The following is a 15,753-nucleotide window of genomic DNA, read 5'->3' as shown; positions in this document are numbered from 1 at the left end:
TTAATGTGGGTCACATCTTGGCCTCAGACAAAGAGCGTGGCTGACCATTTCAATTGCCATTTAATTAAAGCCGGATCCGGATACAAGGTGAAGGGTTCAATCTTCTTTCTGAACTTGAAATGCGGCCAAAAGGGGGATGAGTGTGACCAACGCTGAACAAGTGAGGGCGTCATGCTTTCTTTACACATTCGGAAGCTAGTGAATAGCTTGTGAATGAATAAAATAAAGGCACAAAGATGAATGAATGAATAAACACACAAGCACGCTCGCATACACACACGCCAGCCGACAGCTGTTAGATGGTGTATTGATTCGTCCTCAGTCCCCGTATTGGCCTGCCAGAACTTGTCAGAATAACGAAGAGAGAAGAGCAAGGTACTTTTAAAGTGACACACATGCAAAAAGAGCATCAAAGGTTAAGAGAGAGCAACCATCTTTTTCCATCTATTATTTTTCTATCCTTTTTGCTCACAGCTCAATTGAGTTATATCCTGAACTGGCCATCAGGGAAAAAAGAAAAGAAAAACTCAGCACATATTAAAACAAAACAAGCTAGCACTTTGTATTGCATTCAGTAGGTTTGGGTTCACATTAACTCACCTGAGTTGAGCAGTCGAACCAAAGATATGATTCGGTCCTGACAGCTGTTTTGGAGAATGGAAAGAAAATAACAGCTCACAATGTTCAAATGAGACCCGCTGTCGTCATTCATTGTGAAATGGTCACATTTAATGGTTGAAACCTGTCATTGTATATACAGATATAAAAAAGACCCCAGGTACAGGTAACGACATTCTACTGCTAATACATACATTATTTTTTTTATTATTATTATTAAATAATAAACTTTTCTTCAATGTTAAAGTTACATATCATAGTTTACAAAATTGGATCAGAGAAATAAGCCTTTATGAATGTCGGATTAAAAAAAAAAACAGAACTAAAAGCCTATATGTGTGTTTTGTAGTTGTTTCTCCATAAAATACATAAAAAAAACACAATAAAACACATCGGTACTCGTCGGAATAACATAATACCAAGAGTTGATCTTGGCGACTGAAAACTGCAAAAAGACATTTCCTATGCGCGTGAAGGCGTCAGAAAGCAAAGTGATTTGTGTTATTTTACAGCCATCGATGCCTACACGAAAAAGAGCCTTATCTTTGACAGAAGTAAAAAAAATAAAATAGTAGGGCAGCTTTAGACTTTATTCCATATATAGATATATTTGTTTTTGTTTTTACAATCATCGTCCTTCTTGACAGATGCAAGCAAAATGTTTCAACCAAGCGGACAAGTGTTGGTCCTTGCATCCCTGTTGAATTTGGAACACATTTGATATTTTATACTGCAGGGGGCGTCTTTGAGTCTTTGGCATGACGGTTTAGCTGTATGGGGGGCACTGGGACAGCGACTGGGCACAAGCACGTGAGCCCATGCTCAACTTTTAGGTGCACTGATTTTGTTTTTGTTGTGTGAATTCCGCTGTAGTTTCACACACTCAAAAACCCGGATCAAAAAAAAAAAAAAAGGCAGAGTGGAAAGTCAATACCAGCCGAACAATTTAAATTAAAGCCAGCGGGCAAGTGTTTTCAACTTTGCTTCTAATGTTGCTGCTGATGAAGACGATGATGAAGATGAGGCCGCGGCTCCTCTTGCGTGTCGACATTAATTGAAACTGCTTCATTGGTGTGTGTGTGTGTGTGGGGGGGGGGGGGGGGGGGAGGGCACTGTCCAAGTCATCTTGGCAAGTAAGTCGATGATAAGACAGAAATGATCAATGCACGACATCCTTGGGACTTGTGCAAAAAGAGAAAACAAAGATCCGGCCTCTTCTTCTTCCCCCTCTTCGTCTTCTCCTTTTTGACATTTACACCTAGACAGGAATGCAAACAATATGTTGGGAAAAAAAAAAATGAAACGTGTGTGTGTGTGTATGTGTGTGTTTACTCACTACATAATGAGCAGCACTATCCCAAAGAGAAGAGGCGAGAAGAAGTTGAGAAGTTTGCCAGCTCCGCCCACTGGAGGCTCAGCCTTATGTGGTGCGTTGGATGACGGTATGGGCGAAGTCTTTGTCTCTGTAAAAAAACAAACACACAAACACACACGCATCAATACACATCCTTTGATTTACTCGTGTATTGCAAGAAAATCTGCACGTTATTCATCCGGTAGCCAACTGTTTTTATTCCCGAGGGAATTGACATCAATAACGCTGATTTGACAAATGGACGCTGAAAAAAAATAAATAAAATAATAATGATAGCAGGAAGATGCAAAGAGAAAGGAAAATGCATTGCAGTCCAAAATCAATTCTAATCTGCAAGAGCAATCAATAGGAGACTTGTTGAGACAGTTATGAAGTGAACCCGAGAAGGAAAATCATATTCTTTTGGAAGCTGACCAGAACTAATACAGTCCAACTTCTTGTTCAGGTCAAGGAATTACTTGGCTTTCCCTTTTTTTTGTGGCTACGATTTACACCGCCTTATAGGATGAAAGCGAGCCAAATTGCAAAACGGGAAATGACTTCATGATTCATTTCATCAATGTTCTCACAAGCCACTAAAACTATATATAGTTTAAAAAAAAGTATCAAACAAAAATGTTTTTTTTGATAAGTGAGTGTGTAGAGAATATAATTTCCCTCTCCCTCTAATTAATGAGTGTTTTGGAGCAATGAGGAGTCAGGAGATAGTGAGAAGAAGCAGCCAGGTGTGAAATGGAGAACGCAAAAGAAAAAAAAAAAGAGAGAAAGTGCAAAGCAAAGCAGGATGTTTCAAACAGTGGAAGAAACTTCCCGCTTTGTTTTTGAGTGGTGAGGGGAAAACTGGATGCAACAAGCCAGAAAAGACTGGCAGGGAGCAGGAGGATCTGGCAACCCATAAGCAAAGCCATGAGGAGGAAATTTGACTTGATAGAGAGAAAAACGTGACGGATTTATGAAGCGCACACAAAGGGGACTTTTCATAAAAAGACTAATCCTTTGTATTTAGGGTGACAATAAGCCGGGAAATCGTTGTGTGGAGGGGTTCGCAATTATGCTTAGCTTCTTAGTGAGCAATGTTACAGCTTACATAATATTCATCCGTCACCCAATTAATTAAGGTGAGGTCTACTCGTGCGGCTGGGTCAACACCTGTCAATCAGGAAGAGACTTTATTTTTAACATTTTGTCAGATGCAATCGATGTATGAGTGGAAAAAAAAATATTTGGATAGAGGACTCTGATTTAGAAATTACAAGTGTTGCCATGACAAAGTCATTTAGTGACTGATGAGTTGATTTTAAAAGTAACTTAAGTTACTGATGACTTCATTTATAACAGGAGTAAAGTATGGGAAATAAAAAGCTCCGCCTTTGACTTTCTGTCTGGCTGACGGGGTGAGACTTTTCAAAGGCTGCCCCCGGTCCAAACGTCTTTTTGCATTCATAACGCGCTTGCAGGCGGGCGGTCGTATTTCCGGGGATGAGATTTCATCTGTCTGTCAGTGGTGCGCCGTCCTTTTTGATGTGAAATGAGAAGCGGAACACGCTGCCAATGTCACTTCAGCTCCAAGAGGTATAGTATGTGACATACTATTTAAAGCAGGAGGGAAATATCCTTGGAAAGGGGTGACAGTGGGTTCAAAGCGGGATATGAGAGAATCAAAAGATTTTTCTCCATTGTAAGATTTTTAGAGTGGACAGAAGCCTTTCTAGAAGTTTCTTTTCTTTTTTTGTTTTGCTGATACACATTTTAATGGCTTATCCAAAATGCATCGCTTATAAGGAGGCTGACTAGGAGGTGTGTGTGTGTCCATTGGTTTGCATGTTAGGAGTGTTACAGAAGGCCACCTTATCCCTTTCTCCAGTTTTGCATATATTTCTAATATAGTTGTGCTTATATGAAACCTACAGCGTGTAGTTGCTCATGGCCTACAGGGGGCAGTGTTACACCGTGAAACCAATCGTCAGGAGGCAGGTGTATATCTATGTACAAAGATTTCTATGTGTCTCTCACAATGTCTGTGAAACATTTCTGACCTCTTTCAGAATTTTTGTCTTTGTCCAAAAGGTTCAAGTTCGCCATGAGAAGCAAAATAAAAGAATCATTTTGTTCAGAAAAAGAGTAGCATTTTTGGGAAGCCCGCCCATTCTTGCTTTTTAAGACGGATGATAAAAGCCTACTGTGAATAAGAAATGTTGCAATGAAACTGAATGGGGAACATTTTCAGAAGGACTGATGGATGTCCTTGCTAATTTATGGTGGCCACACTACACAGTTAGAAATAAAATGGAATCAATAGAGCTGGCCATTGTAAACTCAACACTGGTTGTTTACTACATTTTTGACCCTGGGCTTTTTCTATATTTACAAAAAAAAAAAAAAAACTCCTGAGGTGCAATGTGGATAATGCACGATTAATATGTAATGCACTCCACCGCGTCGAGAATATTGATCCACCAGAACATTTCAAATCAGCAGAAAACCTTCAAATGCAAATGCTTGATGTCATCGTGTGATTGACTGAGACATACGCGTGAGATACTCCACATCGGTCGTGGAGGTGGTCTGGACTGGTTCCTCAATCCAAGGTGTAGCGTGCACGGCGACGCTCCAGTCGCTCCATGTTCCGACCTCCGTGTCTTTGGCGGCGACCTGTTGGACACACACAGAGTGTGAAAAAATGAAGAAAAAAAAATTCAAAATTATATATCAAGGAGATGTAAAGGTACCTGGATGATGTATTCCTTCCCGGCATAAGCATCGGTGATGGTGTGAGAAGTGCTCTCAGATAGTTCCACCTGAAACGAAATCAAACGATAACAAACAAGAAGAGAATGAACAGATAGGAACTCCCCAAGATTTGTTTCCGTGGCAACACCAGAGATGATAAGACTTATTACAATCCAGATGCTGCTAATGTTTTTTTTTTTCAGCACACATTCCATATTGTCATTTTTAACTTCCTCGGAAGCTGGATGTATTTTTGAAAGGAGAAGAAATATTGCAACATCATGAACTCTGAAATGTATTTGGCAAAGGGGAATTTACGAGCGCCCGAGCCCACTGGAAGTCACTCTGACAGCTCTTTCCTTCTACGTATAGTGCCAGCCGTAAATTAAAGGCTCAGCGTTGCAATTCTACCTTTAATGTTTTATGGTAGTTATATTAGCTCAGCCGTGCGGGATACAATTTTTATTGGGTGGTTATTTATTTACAACACGTGTTTCATCATTTTTTAGCGTAGGTGAATCAAACCGCTTGATTTTTTAACATTTTGAAATTATCGGCGTGACTGCTAGGCATCAGAGGGTTGAACCCGAATATGTGCGTCACACGCTTGGATTTGATGCTGGGTTGTAATTTACGGTTAGTGCCGCAGTTGTGTGCATGTTTGTTTGCCTTTGGCTTGAGTCTTGACACGTTCGAAGAAAAATGGTGCTTGGAAAGGTGCTGACTTCTGCTCTCCTCAAGCCAAATGAAATGATTTAGCGACAAGCCTTCAGCAGTTTTCCAGTCAAGTCAAGAAATGCGCACGGACCGCCAAATGAGTGGATTAGAACAAATCCTCACATTTTTGATTGAAAGACATCAACAAGAATTCCACGAGTTGTCTGGACAACATAAGATGTATCCAGTAGTGAAAACTCATGAGGGTGTGCACACTTTTGCAACTACATCATCTTAGTTCTTTTAAAATATCCTCCTATTCTTGAGGGTGTGCACACTTATGCACCTATAACATCTTAGTTGTTTTAAAATAAATTTCTATTCATGGGGGTGTGCACACTTACGCAAATACGTAGTTTCTATTCTTTCATACATTAGATTCGTAAATTGAAAAAAACGGCGCCATCGAGAAAACTGCTGTACTTAAAGAAGAAACACGGAAGAGCATAAACAACTTTTTATAGCAACACGGCCATCGCATTCCACTGTTGTCTCATTCCGATGAGCTCATGGGATAAATCTTTCAACAACCGCAGCCTCTCCGAACACTTCTTCTGGAAGTTTTTTTTTTCCCCCCCACTTCCAAATAATCTCTTTCTTATCTCACGATGATGTTGACCCCTCTATTTTCTGCGTGGCCTTGATCTTCAACGGCGTCTCCCTCCCGCCCACGCTTTGTTTGGAAGAACAAGGCCAGACTTTATCTGGCAACCCGAGCGCTATATTTACAGGCTTAATTTATTTAGCGGAATGCGCTAACAACATCATTTGAGCATGCTCACATCTGTGTACATCTGCGTGTGTGTGCGTGTGACCGTATTTCATGTTATATAGTGTGTGTGTGTGTGCGTGTGTGTGCACAATATGCACAAACCAGCGTTTAGCTATCGTCGTTGTTTATACGTCGCCCAAACAGCGTAACCACGGTGCCTCTTACCATTTTCTACCAGACAGTGGATGCGGATATTTACACAGAAAGAGATCTCTAAAATAAACACGTGCAAGTGCAGTCACACATGTTTGTTTCCAAGTTAGTTTGGGCAAAAAAAAAAAAAAAAAAGAAAATAAAGTGTGTCTTGGAATATGCAAGCAAACTAACATTACTGGTTAGGAAATGAGAGGAGACTTTTTTTTTTCTTTTTCTCGCCTACAATTTAAAACAGCTCCCAGGTGTGCTTTTGCTTAAATTCTGCCAATGATCAAGAATGATCCGGATCCCGCCAAACATACTAAAGTGGCTTGTGAAGCAGTCGGCCGTATCGTGCCGGTGACTAACTTCCAGCGTTTGGGCGAATCATCTTGCTCGGCGGTGAGTGGTCCCAGAGGCCAACTGCTTGAGCCCAGAGTGTGAAAAAATCCAAACATCTTTTTTTTTTTTTTTGTGGTGCATGGTCACATACCAGACACAAACAGTTTGGTGTCATTTAACAAAAAAAAGAGGCAAGGAATGTTATTCGATGTCATTAGATTGTATAAGTCGACCTAACGTTCGTGCCAAGAAATACGAGTAAAGTACTTTCTAGAGCGAGGGAGTGTCGGAGTCTGCCGCTGTCCTTGCAAAATAAATACATCCATAAATATAGCTGATCCTTTAGCCTGTAAGTTCAAGCGCGTGGCGAAATCAAATCTATTTATTTTCTCTTGTCTGTACTTGCGTGTCTCTTGGGTTGATCTATTGCGTTAAACAAACAAGCAATTAAGATGGTTCAAGTCATAAAAAGTGGATTTTCACCAATCATACCGAGTGCATGCATACCTAAAGGGAATTGGACATATGTGGCCAAACACAATCCCTGCCAACACCAACAACAAATATTTATCCATAAAACATCATGTTGACTCGCTCGCTTCACTACTCCCAAGACAGAACATAATCATTCTGATGATAAAACAACCGGCTAGATGAATTGACCATGGAATGGTTTGTTTTGACGAGAATCTTTGAATATCCTCACTCTGGCGATATTTCTTTATTCCATGCATAAACACCATATGTTTGTCAGCATATGTGAGGAGGAATATGGGACAGAGAAGAAAGGGAAGATGCTTCGTATCCATCCACAAGTTGGCACACCGTCATTGTGATGATGAATCCCGTCCTTATGGTGGGCCCAATTTTTTTTATTCTTATATTTATATACGATATCAAGGTAGGGTGTTAATAATAATTGGGACCACCATATTATATATGTTATCCATACACTCTTGAGCTGAGTGGGCTCCATGTATAGATTTCTACACTAGACTCGTCAGTCAGTCGATAATAAATTGCACGGAATTGCTTTTTTCAGATAGGAGATTTTTTTTTTTCATGTTAACCCCATATATCATTAGCTCGAGAAACGGAGCAGCTGCCATCCATTGTATATCATCTATAAGGTATAATATGAGAAAATATTTGTTGGCACAATAAAGACGATATGAAATTGGACCTCGGCTATCATTTGGGATATCATTTAAAATGCATAGAATTCTTGCTCAGATCTACAGTGATGCTGCCTGAAACTTTAACCGCTTGAGTATATATACTGTAAACATCGACGGCCAAATCTCATAGTACTGTGTAGTACACATTCCAAATGTTTCTATACAAACAGACAAAAGGGGCACAGGGGAAATTCCTCCACCTATGAGAATAAAAGTCACCCACCATTTCCTCACAAGCTTTCTTATCTTCTATTTACAGTGATGTTTTCTCATCTTGTATTTACAGCCATGTTGAGGAGATACGGTATATACTATATAAAAAAAAAATGGACCTCAATTAGGCCCTGTTGCATTGTACAGCACAGTACATGCAGTCATCCATGTAATGGCTTGACATAAATTGTAAAGGTCACATGGGGGGGGAGGAAGGGCAACGTGATAAGATAAACAGTCGGAAAATAAAATTAGGATGGGAAATTAGAGATCAATTATTTAAAAAGAAAATGAGCAAAGAAGGTAAAAATCAAGATGGAAAGCAGAGCGAGGGAGACATGGAAGGGAATTGGCGTCGGTGGTCAGATCTAATCCACTGAGCATGTCTGTTGTCCTGGAAAGGAAACCCAATTATATGGCACTTCCACTGGCCCGATGCCGCTCGGTGGGTGTATGTGTGCGCTTACACCGAGAAGCTTGGTCTCATTACGTTGACTGACAGCTCCCATTTTTCCACCGTGCTCTCTTCCCTTATAAAAGCGTATACATGCACATGTGTGCGCACACAAACTCCAGGTCCGGAGGATATTTCACTGGATGGTATTTCTCAAGGCTCAAAGCCCTCCGCGCCACCCCCTCTGAAATCACCCATGCAGCAATTACTGTAAGAGGGCGCTAAACTCTCAAGCGGGTCGAAAAAAACATCTTCACAGCTTGTATGAGAAAGATCAAGTGAGGCTTTCAAAACGCTTTGGCATTATTATTATTATTTTTTTATTTATTTTTTTGCGCTAACCTTTTGATCAAATTTGTTCCTTTGTCACATTTCCAAATAGCTCCTGTCACATCAGAATCACAGGTTACCCCGCAAGGAGCAACGTGTACTTTCTTGAAAAGCAGTTCCGTAGACCCCAGATGATAAAAAAAATCATCTATTTTCAACCATATGTCCTGTTCACAGTCATGGGTGAGCTGGAACTTTTCCCAGCCTACTTGGAAAAAAAATTATGCACATAACCCAATATCATAATTTTAGAATTGAATTAAAGCTGATTACCGTATTTTGGGGAATATAAAGGCACACTTAAAATCTTGAAATTTTCTGGAAAATAAAAAAATAGACAGTGCACCTTATGTATGGATGTTGAACAAGAGTTGAACAAATTTACTATTCACTCTACGTATGTTTTTGTTTTCATCTTTATCAGTAGTCAACAGCGATTCTGTGATGGTGGCATGGATTAAAAAAAAACAACGTACGATAAAGGTATTAGTAGATAAGACACGATGAGGATCTAAAATGCTGAAAGACAGAAAACGAGCACGACTGAGATTTTAAATAACTATTTTTTTTTTCTTAGTTGAACGCTAAAGTCTTATATCCGTTTCCAAGCTAAATGATGACGACTGGAACCCGATAGTGTAGTGGGCCCTGATAAACGATGTGTCTGTGCCAGTGTCCTTCTGACGGAATGTTTTCCCCCCAATCAAGGTCTAGATATTTATCATGTGCAGTCATAGATACAGACAGATGCCTTAAGGGCTGGGATGCTTAGATAGCTGGCTTATTGCGCGGATGGACGGATTGGATGGATGGATGGATGACATGGTGATAGCTGAGAGGGGAAGATATCTGCAAGTTGAAAAAAAAAAAAGGAGGGAGATGAGGAATGCAATGGAATGGAAAAATATTTGAATGGAATCTGTCTGCTATATATCTATTTCTATGTTACGGTAAAATGAAATGTTATTTTAATGTTATTGCTAATGCTGTGTATTTAATGACTAAGTCAGAATATTGCAACTATTGCATTAGTTACAGTATGAAATGTTATTGCTAATACTAATGTTATTTTATCTGCGCGTGTTTGTGCATTAGCATCATATTTAACGACCAATCCGTTTAATTAGGCAACGAGAATGCGTTCATTTCACTTTCCGTTTATTTACTCATCGAGAGCGCCGCTCCGTGTTATTTGCTGCTCCGACATGCATGTTTCCATGCACAAGTTTGACCGCGTGTGTGTGTTTTCAGTCGACTGGAGTTCAGCGTCACCCCCAAAGGGAAATTACCGCATAGCAGATGTAGTTTCATAGCATAAGCGCTTGGAGAAGATTGAGCAATGTGAAATTGTTCTCATCACGCTGACTGGTCCGTTGCTTTTAATTGCACAGAGAGTTTGAGCTCCACTTCCCTGAGTAGAAAGAGGTCAGAGGAAACGGAACTGGATTCATTGAGCATTTAAAAGGCCAGTGGGATGCGGGGGATATGTGAAGAGGTTCACGGCTGGTGAGGCATTGACAAATAGTCGGATTTATAAATTTAGAAGACCAAAAAGTGGAGTGGGAACCCGACACACAAAAAATACATGTTTCATTTTTCAACCGTTTTTAAATAATTCAGTCGGTCTTCAGCTTTGAATCTCCTCAGACTTCTTTCCTTTTGTCTTTCATCACATTTATCAGCCCATAATGTGAAACACCTTCTGAGTGATGGGCCTCGAAAGCCGCCTCTTTTTCTATTTATCTATTTTTGGCCCATGTTCCTTCATGTATTTTATCACTATCTTATTTCGATCAATTTCATCTGAGGCTCTCCCGCCGGCCGTCCGTTTTTCTTTCAGTTTTATTATTCAAGTAGATTTTTTTTCCGTCACCCGTTTCTAAATTTAATAAGCGCTAGTTTTAATTTGCCGTCCCTCGGTCATCTTTTATATATCGAACACTATTTTGATGGTTATCTTTTATGTAAGTACTTTTCACCTCTCAGTTCCATAACATTTTCTGCTTTGTAGATTAAAGCGTATTCACCTCAACACTCGGTAGTACGATCGGATGGAACACGATGAAGCTGAAAAGCATCCGAACCTCCTGACACATTCGCCGATGTCGTGTGAGAAAGTCATTCTCACCCAGCTGTCTGTCAAACAAGGTTTAAGTGGTGTCTACAAATCTCTAATTGGCTCAAACACAACATTTGATCTCCTGATATCCGCGTAACTCGCATTCATGTCGGAACTCGGCAATCAAATTAACATCTACTACAAGTGTTGCTTTCAATTTATTTTGAATTAAAAACTTGTATGAGCCATGTGATCTGATACCTCCTTCGTGTCCACTCTTCTGCTTTCACAAATAATGAAATCCTTTCCGCAGTTAATTGGAAATGATTCTGCTTCCATCCACCAACACAGATTAATCATCTATCTCTCAAACTGATTGTGTGCTTTCCACAGGACTATAAGAATAAATCCGACATCTCATAAAAGTCTAGACGGCCTCAGTATTTTTTGCCTCTTCGAAAAAAAAACGAAAACCTCCGTCGTCCGTCCAAGACGACCGCGAAAGAGGAAAAGCTCGCACTTTCCAGCTGTCATTGACGGCAATTTTCAAATCATGTTCTTTTAACCAAACCAAACATTGACTCTGCTTTTTGGAACGTTCACGTCATGCATGGCTACTTATGAGGATCGAGTGGCGCTTGAGTGCGCACGTCGGGTTTAATCATCCCTTTCCAGCCGCAAATATTCTTTTCAATTTTTATTTTCATTCTATGCTGGGTAGGAACGAGCTGTGGGGGAACAACAAAGATCGATAGAGTGAAAATCAAAATGAGTTCGAGGTGGAGATGAGACGACTTGGAAGTACTCGAGATGGGGAATATCACCGCTGTGAGGTCGGCGGGAGCAAGCGTTGAAAGGTAACTGCGGGGGGACTGAAATTGTGCAGGAAAGACAGAGCGAGAGAAAATGTTATTCCGCCTTTCATTGACACACGTGTGTATGTGAGCCAGAGTGTAACCCAAGTCCTTAAAACAACACCGACGCAAACCAATGACATGCATGATAATAACGCTGCAAGCAGACAGAACTTTTATCTTTGGCGGCCACATATGCTTTTACTCTACGACGGGCCTGAGGGAAAGGGGAGCCCCGCAAAACAAGTTCGATACAGTAACGTGTTCATTCAAGCTGTTATTTGGGGTGACCTTGGATGAAAGTACTTGGAACTGTTGACTTCACAATGGATTGTTTGGTCTCGTTTTGAAAATGATGTTTCATATGTTTGGATTGTAATGATAAATGGTAAAAGCCAACAATGTTTTTTGCCTAGATTGTCTTAAATGTAATTATTTTATTTTTTTTTGCCTATTTTTATTAGGGATGCGTGAGTAAAATTACAGTAAACTGCCCAAGTGTCACAACTGAGAAAAAGTAAATACATAAAAAAATAATAAAAAAATAATACTAGTTACTTATTTAAAATATACAAAATAAATTTTACAACATTTAGTTGACCTGGGCTGCCCCAACCCCCCCATGGATTTAACTGAGGTCTCCTCCACATTACTCCACTGGCTACTGTCGGCAATTGTTCAAACTTGGAATCGGCATATGGCCACAAATGTGTTTGGCCGAATTGTACTTACATGCTGCCATGTCTCCTTGATGAGCGGACGGTATCGGAGAAAGTACTTCAATGGGAAGGTGTCGATGTCGGGCCAGGTGGCGGGACTCTGCCAGGATACCTCCAGCCTTCGTGCGTTGTAACGGATCGGAGTCGCCGTCACACGCTCAGGGGGGTCTGGCTTGACTGCGAGGGGAAGGGAAAAAAAAATGACAATCCGTAAGAATCGACCCACAATCGTCAGTAGTAGTAAGAAATGAATGACAACGTGGCCTTGTGAGCACACAGTCACTGCATCGCTGTGAAACTTCCTTCATACCAACGTGCGAGATAACATCTGTAGTACTTTATAAAATAAACATGATACACATGTAGACGGCCTACTCTGATAAGACCGAGCGAACGCCACAAAGATGGGGATTTGATCGGCGACAGATAAAAGCGGCAAGGCATGGCGAGATGTTTAATCTCATTGTGACCTTCCATAGTGAAAGTAGAAAGATGAAACCAGACAAAAAGCGCTTTGTTCACCAGAGCAGTTCATAAAAAGATATGAAACGCGCGCCATTCGGAATCTGCTGAGATGGATGGTTCCGGTGTCCGTTCATCTGGCCTGAAACATTGCCTAGAAGACGGCTGGCTATTGCATTAGTGATGAGTAAAAGGGGAAATGGGGAACCATGATAACCTGGAGCCTTGCCAAGCAGAACAAGCAAACTACCGTCGGATTTATCACAGGGAGCAGCAGGCGGAGCTTAATGAGGCGATCTCAAAGCAAAGAAAAACGCAAAGTCATATTGTAAACAAAGCCCTGCTTAATGTGCAGAGCGAATGTTATGAAGTTGAATTGGGTTTGTTTGACCGTGTTCACATTTCAGTCGCTCCGTATTCGTTTTTATTATCACGTTTATTTTTCGCATTGCACTTTATAAATGTTGGTCAATATGTATGACTAAGAATAAAATCTCTCTCACTCCTTACTCCATATCTTTAACAATATTTTGAAATGATGGCTTCAAATTCTACCAAATGACATCGGGGGCCATGAGTCAAGATCTTCCATCTGCAAAGTCTTTTATGCCTTTTCCCCTGTTCCCATGTTGTAATATTACATATGTACACTCAGCAGACACTTCATTAGGATCACCTTCATCTCGGAGGCACTTCATGCAGTGCAGTTGTGAACACTGTAGACTAAAACCGCAGCAAAAAAAAAAAAAATCCACGTGAAGGCAGCAAAGCGGTTTCAAAGAGGAGATCAGCTTTAAATCCTGAATCAACAAAAAGTGTGCCAAAACTTATTTATTAACAGATGGGTTCGACCCGCTATTCAGACCGGCTATTCAGGAAACTTCCGAAATTCCAGATGGTTACTACGACTGTGTATAATTTCCCATACTATTAGATTAACCACAAACTATGATCCCAAAATTGCATTAAATTGTATTTCAAATGCTTACACCACATTAACATGCAATAAAAATCGTATCATTAATAAAGGTAATTTCAAAAGTGCATATCAAACCGGTAGCATTAATAAATAAATAAATAAATAAATAAATAAATAAATAAATAAATATTAGTAATACAAATAAAAAAATATATATATATTTTCCACATTAAAGAAAATTAGAAAGTTTTTCCGTTATGGAGTGTAGTTTATCTCCCCAATATCTGTGCTGAGGCAAATTTCCGAATCCCAAACGGCAAATAAATGTTGGCTCACTCTTATTTTGTTAAAAAGACGCAATTTTAACGCGCACGCAGAAAACTGAAAGTCATGCTGTCTGTGTAATATCATCTTATCTCAGGGATCTCTATATTTCAATTCAACTGTCTCTTCTCCAATTACACTCAGGAGCCTCCAGGGATCCAAATGCCTGTGGAGCTGGAGTCATTTGCAATAATTGCAAAGGTCACCTGTGATCTTAATCTTCCGCACATCCACTCCATCTTTAATTTGCACAAAAAATACAAAAAAATATACACCAGCGTATTTCTAGAACCGCAGAGGTCGTTTTCCGATATCGGCGTCGGCTTTCCTTAAGCAAGATGGTTGCCAGATTTAGCACAGCTGCCAGAGGTTATCCTTCACTCCGCTGTCGGACAAATAACACAGCAGGTGGTGCTGAGCTACATGCTGCTTTGTGATGCGCTGCCATCAGTTACCCAGCTCATCCACTCACAAGTGTTTGCATTCACGACTGCCGCGGAGTAACTTTACCCGAGTGCTGCAACCTTTGAGACATTGGACACACACACGCACAAATATCTCATCTAATTTCATTCTAGCGGTGGTCGAATGAACAAGGACAGTCAAGAGTGGTTTTATTTCCACTCTAAATTAAGAAGTGCATCAGAAAGCATGAAATGGTTTTATTTATTTACGATCTGCCTCGTTTTCCCGTAAAATGAATGTGACTCACAAGTTAAATTGCCAAATAAGAATTTTCAACAATACAAGCGCTGAGAGCAGATAGAGCGGGGCAACGGGGGCGGTCTTAAATTAAAAGTTTCCACTCTAGACATCGACTTGCAAACAGAGATTGGTGGAAAAGTGGCAAGTCGAGAGGCGTGTACGGGAATGTTAAAGAATGCAAAGAAAGGAGCAATGCGGTATTTTCTTATCAGTCAATAGTTAAGGGAAGTATCCCTCTTTCCTCAGTCGAGGCGCTAATCCGGCTAGCATTAGCATTTTCATGAATCCTGCGTCCGGGATTTGGCAGAGCATGTCACTGGCTCAATTTATACAAAAACACACACATATACACACAGCTTCTGTGTGTTTCATACGCCACACACACACCCATACCTCGCTCGAAGGGATACAGCGGAATTGAGACGCGCCAGAAGCACTTCCCTTATCTATTTAAGTGGCGCTCATTCCTTCCTTAAAGTGAACACATTTCCTCTTCATTGCCTTCCAGCCAGTCTGCTAAGAATTTTAACAATCCCACTTTTGTGGTTTGACTATCTAGTACTCTTCACACACATAAATTTGGCAAAGAAGATTTTTTTTTTTTTTAATGGAATGTTACTGAAAAGAAAAGCCGACTTCAAGTCCAGTATCAACATTGCTTGTCGTCCATTGAGGACAACAAGAGGGATGTAAAGCTTTTGCTGTATTTGCATTGTTACTTAAATTATCCACCATCCATTTTCCATAGCACTTATCCCGTTCAGGGTCATGTGGAGCTCTCGCCTATGTGGGCGAAAGGCAAACTAAATCCTGGATTTGTCACCAGTCAATCAAAGGCCAAAGAGCA

The 15,753-nt window shown here is 40.4% G+C and overlaps 1 protein-coding gene across 3 annotated transcripts in view; it reads right to left on the bottom strand.

Annotated features, from left to right (window-relative positions):
* Nucleotides 1–707: 707 nt before the first annotated feature.
* The window catches only part of cntfr (ciliary neurotrophic factor receptor), a 100,559-nt gene continuing 85,513 nt past the window's right edge, over nt 708–15,753 (bottom strand). For 2 of the 3 annotated variants that reach the window (XM_085926160.1, XM_085926161.1), the window contains exons 7-11: nt 12,510–12,673; nt 4,723–4,791; nt 4,525–4,645; nt 1,955–2,081; nt 708–1,876 (exon numbers count right to left, since the gene is read on the bottom strand). In XM_085926160.1, the coding sequence (XP_085782286.1) occupies nt 1,876; nt 1,955–2,081; nt 4,525–4,645; nt 4,723–4,791; nt 12,510–12,673 (482 nt within the window). In that variant the 3' untranslated portion in view covers nt 708–1,875. Of the gene's footprint in view, nt 1,877–1,953; nt 2,082–4,524; nt 4,646–4,722; nt 4,792–12,509; nt 12,674–15,753 lie in introns of those variants that run through there. The other variant, XM_085926162.1, reaches the window with a different exon arrangement.

Source organism: Syngnathus leptorhynchus, chromosome 12, assembly GCF_054491065.1.
Source record: "Syngnathus leptorhynchus isolate UIUO chromosome 12, UIUO_Slep, whole genome shotgun sequence".
In the NCBI taxonomy this organism is placed as follows: Eukaryota; Metazoa; Chordata; class Actinopteri; order Syngnathiformes; family Syngnathidae; genus Syngnathus; species Syngnathus leptorhynchus.
This window is presented reverse-complemented; position numbering and strand designations above follow the sequence as displayed.